The sequence below is a fragment of the Odocoileus virginianus genome, chromosome 10, assembly GCF_023699985.2.
Source record: "Odocoileus virginianus isolate 20LAN1187 ecotype Illinois chromosome 10, Ovbor_1.2, whole genome shotgun sequence".
In the NCBI taxonomy this organism is placed as follows: domain Eukaryota; kingdom Metazoa; phylum Chordata; class Mammalia; order Artiodactyla; family Cervidae; genus Odocoileus; species Odocoileus virginianus.
This window is the reverse complement of record NC_069683.1, coordinates 12,330,949-12,347,141: the sequence shown is the minus strand read 5'-3', so window position 1 is coordinate 12,347,141 and position 16,193 is coordinate 12,330,949. Positions and strand designations below refer to the sequence as shown.

General features: G+C 40.8%; 1 protein-coding gene across 11 annotated transcripts in view; it reads right to left on the bottom strand.

Moving 5' to 3' along the window:
* Nucleotides 1-16,193, bottom strand: part of CELF1 (CUGBP Elav-like family member 1) — an 88,343-nt gene that overhangs the window by 59,830 nt on the left and 12,320 nt on the right. For 7 of the 11 annotated variants that reach the window (XM_070473008.1, XM_070473007.1, XM_070473016.1 and 4 more), the window contains exons 2-3: nt 13,188-13,336; nt 12,439-12,485 (exon numbers count right to left, since the gene is read on the bottom strand). The exons of 2 other annotated variants lie outside the window; for them this stretch is intronic. In XM_070473008.1, the coding sequence (XP_070329109.1) occupies nt 12,439-12,458 (20 nt within the window). In that variant the 5' untranslated portion in view covers nt 12,459-12,485; nt 13,188-13,336. The remainder of the gene's footprint in view (nt 1-12,438; nt 12,486-13,187; nt 13,337-16,193) is intronic. 2 more of the 11 variants (XM_070473026.1, XM_070473027.1) reach the window with 1 other exon arrangement.

The window sequence follows — 16,193 nt, the reverse complement described above, 5'->3', positions numbered from 1 at the left end:
CATCAATGGTATTAAGTGTCTGCATCCTCAAACGGATGGGATATATATTTAAAAGCTATACACCAGAAAGTAGGGGAGAATGCCCAGTCATTTACAAGAGGCTACAATTACAAAAGTTAACATGTTTTGGATATTTACTGTACACCACGTGGTGCTTTTGGTTCTTTAAATACTTAATCCTAAAAAATAAATAAATAAATAAATAAATAAATACTTAATCCTCCTGCCTATTCTATCTCCACTTACAGACAAGACAAGGCACAAAGAAATGAAATAACACTCAAGACCACAGGAATCCAGGCAATGAAGGAGCTGGACGGAATACAAAGATAGGCAGTTGGACCCTTGATTGAAAGCCTGACAGATACACTGAAGCACATCATAAATTTTCTTCTGCAAGTCCCATCTTTTCCAGAACCTCTCCTTCACTCTAGTAAGTAGAAGTCTGGGTCCTGCAGAACATCAGATTAAAAGTTGTCTATGAGGAAGATCCTGTACACAAACCACAGAAAAGACTACTTAAATGCTGAGCTCCATAAAGCCAAATCTGACCATTTTTCTAAGGCAAATCTTCTATGTAGGTAAATGTCCAAAATCTCAATGGTCCTGAAAGATTTGACTGGGGCTAGTGAAAACTCCTGTTACTCAGGAGACCTGTGACTCTGACCAAGTTCATTAACATCTCTTAAGGGTTAGTTTCCTCACCTGTAAAAGTGGACTTAACTATACCCCCCCCAAAAGAAACCAAATGGATGCCCAGAATATAACCAAGTCACTGTACAAATCTCTAACTGGAAGAGGAAACAAATAGGAATGACTTACAAAAACTGTGCTCCTTTAAAAAACGTTACTTTTTAGACTGCGTGCAATGCCCTCATGTCTGTCTTTCCCCTCCCATTATGTGGCTGGTTCAGTAAGAAGGTTGGGCTTACTGCTTTGGAAAACTGCATGTTCTTCCACTCCCATACCCTAGAAAGCCAAACAACCAGATAAAAGGATCAACTCTGGAAGCTGTCCTACCTAACCAAGCTCTTTCTGATGCGAAACTCCACCAGGGATTAGTGCTAAATCCAGCAGGGTTTGCCTGGATTGGCTGCTCTATCTGTTTTCCTCAGGAACCTGTAGCAGGGGAATGGCAGTTGCCACTAGATCCTAATCCAGGATCCTTGACACACATATCACAGCTAACAGTGAGTAGAATCTACCTCAATGATCTGAGCATTCAATGAAAAAAACATGTGTAAAAGAACTCAGCAACAAACAGATGGACCCAAGACTGAGAAACTATTTAACCACTAACTTTTGCTCATCTGTAAAATAGAGGTGATTAGGTAATTTAAACAGATGCACTGAAACACCAAATAAATTCCCCTGTCACTCCCTCATTCCCAGAGCATCTCCTTCCACAAAGTAAACTGTTTCATGGTAAACAGCGTGGATCCTGCACCATCTCAGGCCCAGTTCTGACATGTCTTGGTCAGCAGGGGTAAACCCTGACACTTTCGCTGTGGGGTGTATAAAAACCATTTCCCCGCCTTATGACACCTGCTCTGTGGCTACTATTTCCATGATTCAGACTCAGTTTGGGGCTTCTGATGCTTTGCTGACTGAGTCATCCATGTGTGTCCTCTCCTTGACCCTAGGAGAGAAGTTTATAAACAGATCTCAACCTCGTCTCCTTCACCACTGGCCAGTATGCTCATCTTTTCTTTAGAAACAACTTTTCTCCAGCTTGAAAAAAAAAGAAAAAATAAAAAAAACTACACGCACAGGGACTTTGCAATGCAGAGGGGTGTGGGTTCAATCCCTGCTCAGGAAACAAAGATCCCACATGCTGTGAGGTACAGCAGGGTCACACAAAACAAAGAATTTACCATCTAACCATTTCTGAGTATACAGCTCAGGAGTGTTAACACTGTTATGCAATATAGCAACACTTAAAAAAAAAGTGATAAACATTTTCTTGTGAGCAGCCCATATTTAAGAATTAAGAGTCAGAAGTGGTATAAAGCCTGAATGCCAACATCATCTGTATGTAGAAATCAATAAATATAACACCTATCTGACAAAGCCAACGTAATGATTAAGCCTTCTGAAACTGTTACAAAAAGTGGTCCACAAAATAAAACGGGGCCAAAAAAAAAAAAGAAGTTGAATGGTGGTGAGCTGGGCTTTGTTCTATCTTGCCCTGATCTGCCAGCTCATCTCCTGTTGAGTCACATGATCTTTCCACATGATTACATACACATGGAAACAAGAGTTCACCTCCATTCCATTTTGGAGGTGCTCTGATGAGGCAGACAGGAAATGCAAAATACATTAAAAAAAAAAAACACTTCATACTTCCTCCCCAAATACCTCTAAGTAATTCTCAAATCCCAGCCCTCTGTTTGGGGAGGGTGGGGCAGTGAATAAGAATCTCATTCTGCCTTCAGCTCCTCCTGTCTCCTTGGCAGCAGGGTCAGTCCTGGCCAACAAAACAGCTTGATGGAGCGGCAGCGATTTACATGTGGTGGCCAAGCTTCCATGTAGCTTTCTCTGGGCAGGACTGCTAACTCTTCTATGTGTCTTTTTAGCTTGAACCCAAGGCTCCAGTGACACAATGTTAAATATTTCCCTAGTAGCTTCTTCAGCATCTGAGCCACCAGGGAAGCCCCGTGTGGCTTCCGCCTCCGAAGCCCCGGGAGTCAGAGGCAGCACAGAGTTCCCGGCGCGGGTGAGAAGTGGGGGCCTCGGGAACTGCGCCACTGCCGGAGCACCTAGTCCCAGGGCCCAGCCATTCTCCTGTCCCGGAATGCTCACGTATCCTCTGCTGAAATCTGGCGTGTTCGGAGAGCACCAGGCCCGCCTTAGTTTCACTGCCCTGCCATAAGGCCAAATCTGTCTCATCTAGTGAGTCACACTGCTCCTCCCTCCAACTGCATTTTGATTTCAGCCCACTGTTGCAGCTCATGAGGGCTGTGCCATATGTTAGTACCATGTAGGCAGAATGTGACTAATTTTTTTTTCCCTAAAACACTGTCAGAGTTACTTTTTAAATTACCTTATAATCTTGATGTCTCTGAAGAGTCATTTCTGTAATAGACAACCTTCTGGAAATGACTTTATAATTATTCTTCTGAGTGCTCAAAAGAGATCCTTCAGCATTTTTATTCCCATTTTCCAGATGAGGGAACTAAAGTGCAGATACCAGATTGAGTGACCCAGGTTCTACAGCCAGCCAGTGAAACTTATACTTTCTGGAGTCACAGGGCTTTATCTGGTAAAATATACCCGTTTGTAAAATGTGCTTTTTTGTGGGGGGAGGGGGCACACTCAAAGTATTAGTTTGCTTTCATTTTCTGAGGTGATTATTAAACTTTAGGTTTAACAACTACTTGGAATTTATTGGCTGATTCTTGTGACTGGTCTCATGACATCCACCTGAGTAGGTGAAAGAGAAAAGGACTGAATGAAATATGGACCACAAATGTTTTTCTAAGGCAGAGATCATAAATGGGTGAAACTAACATTTTGAGAGTAAAAGAACTATATCTGGCTTACAGATTCAGCTACTATCACCACGTTCCCTAAACATTTTTAAAACGGAGGGGCTACTCCTGCCTACTCTAGGCAACATGGCTCTTTTCCAGCAATAATGGTCTCTGGTTTTGATAGTCCAGCTTATCTCAGGACAGTCTCTTTAAAAAATCTTCCCTTTCAAGTCATATGCTCTTCATTCCAGTAATTGTTTGGGCTAGTGGTTTGACTGCCACTGCATTAAGATCTTTCTACTCTGATAAACAACAAGGTCCTACTGTATATAGCACAGGGAGCTATAATCAATATCCTGTGATAAACCATAATTGAAAATAAATATGAAAAAGAATATATCTATATATATCACTTTGCTATACAGCAGAAATCAGCACAACACTGTAATTCAAATACACTTTAATAAAATTTAAAAAAAATCTTTCTAGTCTTCAATAGACATCACTTGCAAAATATAAAAAATGATCTTAAGTATGTGTATCAATATTGACAACTATATATGCACTTTGAATCCAGCAACTCCAGTTCTAGAAATACACCCTCCAAATAAACTTACACTTGATATACACAAAAGGGCATTCATAAGGACATTGTTTATAACAGCAAAAACAGGAAAAACATATGCCTATCAGCTGGATCCTGGTTAAATATAGTACAGGGACACAATACCGCTGAAGCTATTAAACAGAAAAAGGCAGTTCCAATGTACCACTAAGTACTGATCAGGAGGCTGTATTTATACAGGAAAGGACTGGGGATTCCTCTGAGTCCAGTGGCACTTTCACTGCCAGGGCCCGGGTTCAGTCCCTGGAACTAAGATCCCACAAGCAGCGGAGTTTGACCAAAAACAAACAAATAAATAAATAAATAGAATATTTATAAAACTATAGAAGAGAGTATCTCTGGAAGAATAAAAAAAACTGCTAAAAAGGTTGCAGAAGTGGAACACTGACTGAATTGCTTACATGTGGATATGTTTTTATCTACTTTACAGAAATTTTTTTTTTTTAAAGAAAACTCCTGGAAGTTATGAGGACCAAAGTAAAGAAAAACCCTAACTCAATCTGTTACGAACCAAGCACTTTGTTTTTCTATTTTTTTTTTCCTGCTTTCCAGAAACGTGTGTGGAAACAGCAATGTCCAGGTGAACCAGCAGTATACCTACCACGTGTGAGCTGAGGAATGACACCACGTGAACTTATTCCAGCAGCTTAGCTGACTGCAAACCTTACAGCCGGCCTATTTACAAAGTCTGGGGCTATCTTCAACCACTCAGCTGTATACATATATATGTGTACATTTCTCCAATCAATCCTTCCTGCCAGGCAGAGTGCAACATTAGCTGGATTCCAGTAAGGAATCACCAGCTAGGCACAGGGTGAGATAACATGTCAAAACAAGTTCTATAAATACAGCTTTTGGCCGAGTATCTCAAAAAAGAATCAAAACAGCGTCAAGCTTAAAAAGAAAAATCCTACAGTCCTGCAGGAGGAGAAGGGGACGACAGAGGATGAGGTGGTTGGATGGTATCACCAACTCGATGGACATCAGTTTGAGCAAGCTCCAGAAGTTGGTGGACAGGGAAGCCTGGCGTGCTGCAGTCCATGGGATTACAGAGAGTCGGACATGACTGAGTGACTGAACTGAACAGTCCTGCCGTACCTTACCTGAAGTCTCCAGAGAACAAGCGAGGGCAGGGATCTGGAATCCTGCTTCTCACACCGTATCTTGTCTCCCTCTTTCTAATCTCAGGAGGTTAAGATCAAATTTGAGGTATCACTGAAGTCAGCATCTTCCTATCTCTTCCCTTATCTTACCCCTATGCTACCAAATACATCAATAGTCTCTCACTGAGCTCACTTCAACTCTTAGGCCAACATGCCCAATATACATCACATACAACAGTCCTTCCACAGCACCTAGCATCCAACTTCTGTCATCTCCAAACTCCCTGACCAAGCAGCCAGGAACCCTGCCTGCACCATCTGCCCCAACCTCAACCCCAACACACGGGCACTCAGGCCGGATGCTTCCATATGGTCCTGTCTCAGGGGGTGTGTCCTATTCTGCTGGAAAGCAGGAAACTCTACTCAACCTCTTTCTGTTAAGGTCCTAATTCTACAAGACCAGAAACCACTTCATTCCATGCAGATGCTCCCCGAGATACAAAAATTATACTTTTGCTTCAGCCAATCAGGCCATGTGTTCAGCATGATTTGATTCATCCCAAAGGATGTGCAGCCCTAGGGCAAATTCTAAATCTCTCTTTAATACTGTCACTTTTTTAAAAAGTGACTTCAATTTTCATGCTTTCATCACTCTCGAACTGCGCTCCTAACAATTATCATGCTTTCATCACTCTCAAACTGTGCTCCTAAAAGTGCTTCTCACATTTAAACACCCATTTATATGATCTCTGTCACCTCCTTCAAATCACTTCTAAAAAAAAACCCACTGTTCCACAAAATTAAACTTGTCAGTGCTTTGATTTCATTTTTACAAAAACAAGCTCCTTATAAAATGGGAGAGCTATCCATCAAAAAAATGCACATAGAGAACATCTAACTCTCAAAGCAGAGGGGGTACAAAAAAGGCCCAATCCTTGTCCTTGTTCAGAAGACAAGCTTTACACAAACACCGGGCCACATATATACAAGGGAAAAGCATATATGGTCAGGGAAAATCTGTCATCATTTCAAGAGAGCAAACACTGCAGGAGAGCCGATTCTTCCTTTTCTGTCTAAACCAAACTTTTGTGCTAGTTAATCACATTGTCTAAGATTAGAATAACATTTTTGCTACCCTCTGCTGAAATTACTCTGCCTACTAATAATTCTACCATCATCATTTCTTTTGAATATATTTATTATCCTGTTACCCTCACACAGATTACAAGCTAATGGATCAGGCAAAATTTGCCAGGCTTCGCTCCCCATGCTCCCCTATGAAGGCATCTCTTAAAGATGGGTAGTGTAGGGCCCCAGACTTAAAGAAGCTAAAATTAACTCTGCTTTCAGTACCTTCAACACACAGTCTGGCACTAGCAGAGATAAGTTAGTAATTTGGGGTATGCTTTGCAGGCTCACTACTTTACTTGCCTTCCAGTTTTTATCATCAATAAATGAATTAGTTGACAGTGACCTGCAAAACCAAAGTCATATATTGTAGTCATTTTTAGAAGGAAATTCTTAAAATGAAACTGGGTTAGATGACTCATGATTCAAAAATCTCCAAATAAAATTCAGAATGCTAATAAAATTAACAAATATTGAGCACAAGCCAGTAATACACCCTACCCTCATACTCTGGAGTCACACCACTGCTTTTTAGTCCCAGTTTTGACCTTACTAGCCACGTTTAGCTTTGGGTAAATTGCTTAACATTTTTATACCTGTTACCTCATCTGGCAAATGGTCACAGCAACTGTATTTACTTTAGAAGGTGTTTGTTTGAATTTTAAAAATCCATGTATATAAAGCATTTAGAACCGTGCCTGGCAGACACAGAGTACTCAATAAACTGCTATCATGATTATCCCAGGCACTGAGGTTGGTGCCCATGGCAGGACAGGATTATTTCTCTTCGAAATTGAGTACCTAGGACTTTTTCTATTATTTTTCCAATTCTTTTTTGATTTAGGTTATTACAGAATATTGAACAGAGTTCCCTGTGCTATACAGTAGATCCCTGCTGGTTATCTACTTTAAATATAGCAGTGTGCAGATGTCAATCCCAGCAAAATGGAGTACCTAAGATTATACAGAAATACCTCCTATTAGGAGGAGAGGGAGGGGTATAGATTTGACTGACAGACAAATCTTCAACTGCGTCTGTTAAGAGTCCAGTGTAAGTGTAACCTTCCTTACAAAAGACTGAACCACTTGTTCTAAGAGCACTTATTTATTTATGAACATTTATTTATTACCCTCATCATACCAAAAAGGGTTTATGGAAGCATACAATGAAGAAATACCAACTAATAAAACGAGACCAGGAAAATTATAAAAGTTTTTAAAAGATCAAGAACAAAGGAAAAGCTGAAATAAAGAGATGTGCTAAATCACGGTGTCCTTTACTGAGATTGAGCTCTACAATCTGAGAGCTGCCACTGATTTTCATCTCCAGTGACAGCCCCTAAAGAGAGTGTACAGTGACTCACGATATAAATGAGAAAACATCAGCAGAAAGGCAAACTGAGACAGGGGCTAAGCGCTACCAAGAAGAAGGTGAAGTCGACTTAATGATGCACTCAACAGAATTTTAGAAAGTCATTAAGTAATGGGACCCATGAGAGACTTAGTACCAGGTCCTAGGCCCTACACACACATACATACCCCTGAAGCCAACAACGGACAAGTCACGGGACAAGTCACAGGACTACAGACTCCTAAGTGATTGAAAGGCAGACGGCATCAGTAAATAGTCACACGGAACCCTGCGACCATACTACACAGCCACAGAAAAAGCTGCCTCAGTGAATGCATTTCTCCAGCATTTAAAGTCCTTTACCTTCCTCACCAGCCAGTTACAAATATGTGCAGAGAAGTGTCTCATCCCTTCTCAGCTGACAGTTCTATTCCCAACTTGGCATGCTTATGACTCATGGGGGGTTGGGGGAGGGGAGTAAAAGGCAAGTGTAAAACAAAGAAACCAACTTAAATTTAGACTTGAGTTGATCAAGAATGAGGTATTTATTTGTCTAATTAGAATACCTTACAACAAGGCAAGAGAGTACTCTTTAAACATATAACAAACCTAATACTCTCTGGAATAACCCGAACTCTTGTCTACATGTCATGTCCTTAAATAGACATGACACCAAAAAAATTCACGAGCTTTCTGTTAAGGCCAAACTAGACAAAGCCCTCTGAAACGATGCAAACAGCACCGTCACTGCGAAGCCCAGAGAAATGGGGCATTTCCTAGTTCCTTTTCCAGCAAAAGGTCAAAGGAAGAGGCTTAGCCCCGACTTATAAAAGTGAAAGTGTTAAGTTGCTCAGTTGTGTCCGACTCCTTGCGACCCCATGGACTGTTGCCCGCCAGGCTCCTCTGACCATGGGATTCTTCAGGCAAGAATACTGGAGTGGGCTACCATTCCCTTCTCCAGGGGGTCTTCTGGACCCAGGGATCAAACCCGGGTCTCCTGCATTGCAGGCAGATTCTTTACAGTCTGAGACACAGGGGAGCCCCTCTTACAAAAAGATGTGTATGGGAACTGGGCTTTGTGACTAGTGAAAAACAAAAGAGAAAAAACACTACTACTTCAATGAGAAAAGTTTCTAAGAGAACAAAGTCATTTCTGAAACTATGTTTATCAGTCTGGCATCCTCCCCCTAATATATTTTGTTAAAGAATACAAATCTTTCCTCGTCACCCCACCCCCAAGTTTCTGAAATATTCTTTACCATTTATAACTGACAAAACAAGGCAAACAGGTCACCTCTTTAATCTGAAACCTCAGTCCTCTACAGAAATGTACACAGCCAGAGCACGCAGGTAAGAGCGCAAGCTGCAGGCCCAAGCCAGGACAGGCCGCCCCTGCTGCTGCTGCACAAATATAGATAGCGGAGAAGTGGAGCAGCAGCCGCGCAGAACGGACCGCGCCGCGCCCGGGAGGGAGGGAGGGGCAGGGGCCGCAGCAGCTTTCCATACATGGCTGCTGAAAGGGGGCCCCCACTGAGCCCCGCTATCTCACACACATGCACTGTGTTCACATGCTCCAGACAAAGAACAGAAGCACACAGGCTGCTGCTTGAAGAAAGCGCCAAGATCCTATCTCAGCCGAGGAATTCCCAATCATCTCAGTCACTCACACCAAGAGTCCCTCTGCCACGGGAGACAGAAAAGACGTTGTGAACACTTTAGTAGGTCAGAGTCTTACCAGATCAGCAGCAGCCACCACAAGGTTTAATTTATCCTTTAAATTCTGGAATTTAACATGCAAAAAAGGTTATTCTGCATCTATGTGAAGGACCCTCCGCTGGTGTTTTCAGAATGAAAAGTCTCATTCCAACTCTCAGACTGCATTTTGGGTCTCTTGTTCTCTTCTGATTTACAAGTTAAAATAAATCCTGATATAACTTTTACAATGTATAACTTTTAAAATGTATTTCCCAGGATGCTGGCTTATATAATCAGACGTCAAATGTTTATGTTCTAAAAATTACTCTGCTCGAACCATTCACATTCATCTCAATATAAAGTATATATGAAAAGCTTCATTTGTGGCCAGAGTAAACTCTCCACAGATAAGAAATGCATGGTTTTTTTTAAAAAAAAAAAAAAAAAAAAAAGAGGGCAGGTGGAGAGGGGGCCCAGAAAATGAAAGAAATGCACTGCTGAGGGCCTCAAAAGATTCTGTACTTTAGCTCTCAATCAATCAACCAATACTTAGTGTGCATTTGAATATCTTTGATGACAAAACACTTGCTAAGTCACCCAGTCATGAAGGGGAGCTCTGGACAAGAGAGCACTGCCTAGTTCCTCTCTATCACTGAAATGTCTGCTTTACGTGCACACACAATCGTCCAGGTTACGGGACATAAACACTCAAACAACTGGGTAGCACCCCAGCAAAATGCTTTCCCTAAAACTCAAAAAAGGAAAACCCTTCAAATCCTTAAAATTAATTGGTCTACCAAAATTATTTACTTTACTATATTTCATAGGCAAACTAACCATTTGAAACCTTCTCTGTGCCTGTTGTACATAATTCAGTACTGATGAGCAAAAGGCCCAATCACAGATAAACCCATCTCTCAACCCCACCTCCGAGATCTCGAGAGCAAGGCAGAGCCTTGTCCACCCCCTCGTGACGGGCTTGAAAAAGAGCACAGCAGGGTTCCAGCAGGAGAGGCGGTCCAGGCACTTCCCACAAACGCCGACGTGCTAGTGTTCAACGCTAGGTTAAACTCTCTTAGCTCTGCTGGTGGCTTACACATGTAATCTAGTCTGACCAGGCCTGTTACAGCGACTCTGATTTCCCAAAATGCAGCGTGCTGTGGGCTAATGTGCTACTTTCTGGATGACATCACAACTTTAATTATCCATTAAGATTACTTATGTAAAAATAAACACAATGCAAAACATCACAACTATATATACCAAGGGTGATTAAAGTATAACCACAAAATCAAAATGGCTATACACACCTATAGTTTGGCCTCTGGCAAGTGATTTCTTTCCTGATACCCACATCCTCAGGAGAAAAATGGCACTGGACCAGATCAGGAGTCCATGTTTAGGGTCCACAGACCTACAGAATTCACAGTATTTCATGGATTCCATAAACTCCACTATATTATGTGCAAAATTTTACATATATATGCAAAATAAATTTATGTACTTAAATTGCATTTGTAGGGAAATTAGCTCCATAGCTTTTTACCAGATTATCAAAGGGGGGTCTATGATGCAAAACAGGTTTAAGAATCAAAGACCAAACAATACATAGTTTGTTACATCTAACATTCCATCATCTCCTCTTCTACTTCCTAGTCCAAAAAGGAGGGAATCTTCATGACTAAGCCTAGTCAAGAATAAACAAGTCACCCTGGCCAAGAAATTATTCAAAATAATATATTCCAATTCAAGAGGAATCTGAATTGCTTTACATGACAGACTAACATCATAATTCTTTTTAAAAAATTCTCAAGCTACTGTAAATCAACCATACCTCAATTACCAAAAAAAGAAGTCTAGTGCAACAATTGGCTCAGGCCTAAGCAAATTTTCCCACCACAGCTTATCACAGGAGGCCTGCAGGGAGTGGAATTCTGTGGATGTGCTCAGGGCTGTCCCACTAGACAGCTCCTCCCTTACCAGGTATACTGCTTTTTCTAAGAAGGCAAGACTTCCAGTTTCCTACTTCTAATTCTATCCTGTAGCAAAGTAACAGGAGACAGACAGGGAAAAAAACCAGAGCATGGCAGACTGGAATGAAGGAGACTGATGACAGACAGACAGACAGACAGACAAAGAAGCTGCCCATCCCGTCAGCAAGAGGCGATCCCTGAGAACAGGCCCTGACTAACATCTCATTTGTAAAAAGTCTATTAGATCAAAGAGAAAGCTAGCCTGCCTCTAAGACAATAAAAGAAAAAAATGTGTCTGTTACTGAACCATTTAAACCTAAAATTTTTAGGTTCTCATGGCAACCTAAGTCATCACACTGCACATACTGTATATAAAGCACATATTTAGAGGCTTAACTAGTAAACTCAAAATGTGACATATGTGCAATGTGGGCGACAACATTATTCTGGGAACTTTAACTTTAAAATCTTCCAACTTTTATTTTGCAGCCTCAAAGATGATATAATAGAGTCAGCTATGCAGAAGGTGCAAGCTCAAGAAAGAGGTACAGAGAGCATAAATAGAAGCAAAGAGATGCAAGACAAGAAAAACCAGGCTATCACAAAGTTTCCGAGCACAGCTCTCCCCACTGCGAATCAACCTGTAAATGGAGGCTTAAAAAACAAGACTGCTAGCAAGGACACGCATCCAGATAGCATTTGGGACAGGCTTTAATGTGGGCCCAGTCAAAAGAGGACATGGTCACAGGGCAGACCACTTGGCACAAGTGGCCAGGAGAGACTCATCATTTCTTCCTCTCTTCTAGGAGCTCGTGGAATATGGCTGTTTAGAATTAAGTAATGTCAGAGCCAAAAGGATGGCTGTGGACATGGGAGCAGAGCTAAGAACCAGACCGTAAGAAGAAGGGGAAAAAGGAACACAGCAGACTTCTATGTCACACCATTTCTCACTAAGGAACCAAATAAAGATCCAACATCTAGTTTTCTCATCTAGTAAATGACCCGTGGGAGGGATACCCCCATTTATTTGCCCATAGGAATGCCATACATTTCTTTGCAAAGACCTGAAGGTGCTATGAATGCTACCTACCTTAAAACCATTACTTCCATCCCACTTCTGTTAGGGTTAAATTACTCCTAATTTTTAACAAGAAAACAGGTAAAAACAGTTTAGGTAAGGTACACAAACAATATCTTATCAGAGCAGTTCACAGATATGCCCATTTTCCCCCTTAACTCAAGGTAAGAACTTCTAAAATGAGACACTGAACTTACATGACTGATTAACAATTAAAAATTTACTACCACATGAAAAGGAGTGGTTATAAAAATAAATTATCTCATTTTTATGAGTCTGAGCCTCTAAAAGCAAGAAAAGCAAAGGAAAATGGCACGGAATTTGGAATGTGGACTCAAAGTCCTGCCCTGACCTACCACTTGATAGCTAGATGCCCCAAATAAGTTACTCTCCTCACTGAGGTTCCTAACTCAAGTTTTCTTATCTATAACATGGTACAGATGCAACCATCTCTCTCCCTCTCTCTGTCTCATTCCTTCTCTTCCTCTCCTCCCTTCTCTCCCATTCCCCACCTCCCACCCAAAACATGCAGTCTAACAGCTAGTTTCTATCATTACACTGTAATTCAGCATACTTTCTTATCACAAAAAATTGTATGAACTTTTATGCAAAAACTCACAGGTCGAATTAAGAACCAAAACAACCAACAAAAATAATACGTTTTGGACTAAATGAGGGAACAGGGCACTGGGTTGAAGCTGGGACTAGATGTTTCTCTCAGAGCCAGGCCGCACCTGCTAATGACTAAAATATTTGATTACCTTAATTATCTTGGCTGCATAACCAAGAGGTGCTGGTGGTCATGAAATTCCAGAATATTAAAAACTCAGCCACATTTTCATTATAGCATTCTCTACTGTGTTGAAGTCAAGCAGCAAAAGACTGCCAACGGCATTTTCACTTTAATTTTCTGGTAAGACAAAAAGAAAAATTAACATTGGAGCCAAATTCTCCATTTTTAGACATGCTAAATTCTTCGAGGAAAAAATATCCGTGGTTATAAGAAACTGAAATCATTTTTGTATACTTTATTAGAAAACATGCATTTATGCTTTGCTTAAAAGGTATTTAAAAAAAACAAAACCTCAGGCTAATAACCTTAAAGGTTTACCTGTTACTACCCTTCCAGTAATTAGGAAAGAAGAAAAGTGAAATAAAAGCTGAAGCACTTACTGAAGGGACATTAAATAACTGGCATATTGAGCAACAATGATATCCAGAAAACAGACCTAAAAAAATCCTTTTTTGGTACATGCAATTAATAATTACCAAAATAATGTTGGTTTTGAATCCAAAACTCACTTCTGTGTAAATCAATCTACTCTAAACAATGAGAGTAATGGTCACAAATGTACCACAAAAAAAAAACCCCACAAAACACCTTGCCTATTTAGCTTTTGATTTTGCTTTTAAAATACTTTAAGGCCTCTTTTGAGGCCTTCTGAGAACAGCAGAACTCTTCAGCTCACCATCATTTCATCTTATTAATAAGCACATTATAAAATATTTTAAGCTGAATATAGCATTTATCATCTCTTCCCTCCCAGCTGTTAAAGGACTAGCTTGTTCCAAATATGGCATTATCTTTTCCAAGTTCTACGATTTAGGCACGACATAATTCTTCAACAAATTATTCCATCTTGTCATGACTGACAAGAATGACTTAAGTGGAGATAAACAGGCTAATGAAAAACATTCAGGTCTGATTTCCAATTGCTATTTTTGTAAGGGAGAAAAACAAAGCTTACAGCTTTAAAATGAGAAAGCCATGTAAAACTCTTCTCTTTGAATTCAGGCAGTGGGGTTTTCGCTAACTAGACAAGTAAACCCCAGCTGAGGGAAGAGGCAGAGGCCACCTGCTCAGGATGCTGTAGAAGGGATTCCTCCACTGGGTAGGAAGTTTCCCTGCATGACCTCTAAGGCCTTTTCCTAACCTCAGAAACTGAGACTTGGTTTTTGAAAAGTAGAAGCAAAGCAAATGTGATGTGTAGGCAGAGACAGCAGAACAACGCTGGAAAATTAGAAGCCATGGGTTGGAATCCTGCTTCCACTTCTCTGTGAACTTAAATAAGGCATTTCACTTTCCACTTTGCAAAATGAAAGGCTGCTGAGAGAAGAAAATGAAGATCCTAACATTCTAAGCCTATGGCTTCCTCCTATGCCTGCCTCGGCCACCCACCACCTTCCCACTACAGCACCTTGCCATAATTCTGCAGCTTTTTAAAGCATCTAATTAATGGAACACAGAAATTAAAACCTTTAACTTTCTATTTCTGGCTTGTTGCACATGTGCAACAGCATTTTACCAAGGAGTAGTTAATGCCACACAGTCCTTGATATACTGGTTTTTCTTTGAACTCCAGTGACAGTTACAGTGACAAGTTGTAAGCCAGGAGGTTGTTACCATGGGGACCCACTAGGATTCCTGGGGGTGGATCCGGCAGGCTTTTTCCCCTTTTGGTCAGAGCATTTTTTGATGGTCTGGATCTAGCAATTCAGAAAGCCTGATCTAATTTTTCTTCAGCAAGCTGCCTTTAAGAAAGATAGCAGGTCTAAAAGGGTTATTTTTGGGTGGTTTGCCAGTCCCATCACCGCAATCTGTAATCCAGAGTAATTCGGTAGTCTCCAAGTTTTAAAAAGAAAGGGGTGGGTGTGTGTGTGTGTGTGGGGGGGGGGGGGTCATCCCCTGATGGCTCACTGGGAAAGAATCAGCCTGTCAGAGAAGGAGACAGGTTCAATCCCTGACCTGGGAAGACCCCAGGAGCCTGGGCACCGCACCTCTGAAGCCCAGGAGCCCGGAGTCCAAAGCCCCAGCTCCACAGCAAGAGCCGCTGCCACAGTGAGAGGCCGTGCACTGCAGCGAAGACGGAGCACAGCCAAGAAGGAGCAACATTTTAAACCAGACTTGGAGACATATCCAGAGGCTATCAAAAATGACACGGTAAAAACAAGAGTGGCAAAATAAACACTGGTGTCTCTCCGTGGTCATTTCCCATGTAGTATACAATTCTGACAAAATACTGTTTAATGACACTCTTACGAGAGTTAAGTATGTTCAACTTTTAATCTCTCTATTCATACAAGCAAATAAACACAAGCCCACTGAAGTCTCAATGACCTACGTATGCTGTCATTTCTTTCCAGATCACCAGACCGCGTGAACTGTATTTAGTATTTCCCCATCAAGACTTCAAAGTTTTCTAAATCAAGATTCTCAAGAAATTTCAGCTCCCCTACATGATTATGTCAGAAATACATCACACATATTTATAAAAATAATTATTATAACACATAATTGTAATATATATTTTATAATTTATAAAATTATATTAAAATTCTATAAATTTTATAATTTATAATTATAGCACATAATTATAAAAATAAAAATTATAAAATAAATCACACTGATCAGACCAGAACACAGTTTAAATTGCAGGTCTGCCTCCAAAACTGCTATATATGGACAAAGGGAGATGAACTGTCACTCCCAGCTAAATGTGTGCCGGGGCTCAGGTTCCCCTGAGACCCATTCTGTTAGAAGATACCTTAAGGAAGAAGATCATTTACAAGGCTAATCTGTGGATCTGGTTTGCTCAGAGAAGTGGAGCAGTCAGAATTCAGAATAAAACATTTCTCTATGTCTTACTTAGCCCAAAGCAAAGTTACACCTGACAAATTAACATTAATAAAAATAGCACTTGATTTCACAGTAATAACCTAAAACTTCAACTATCCTAGGCCTGATCCACAATTATCTTGAGAGCTAC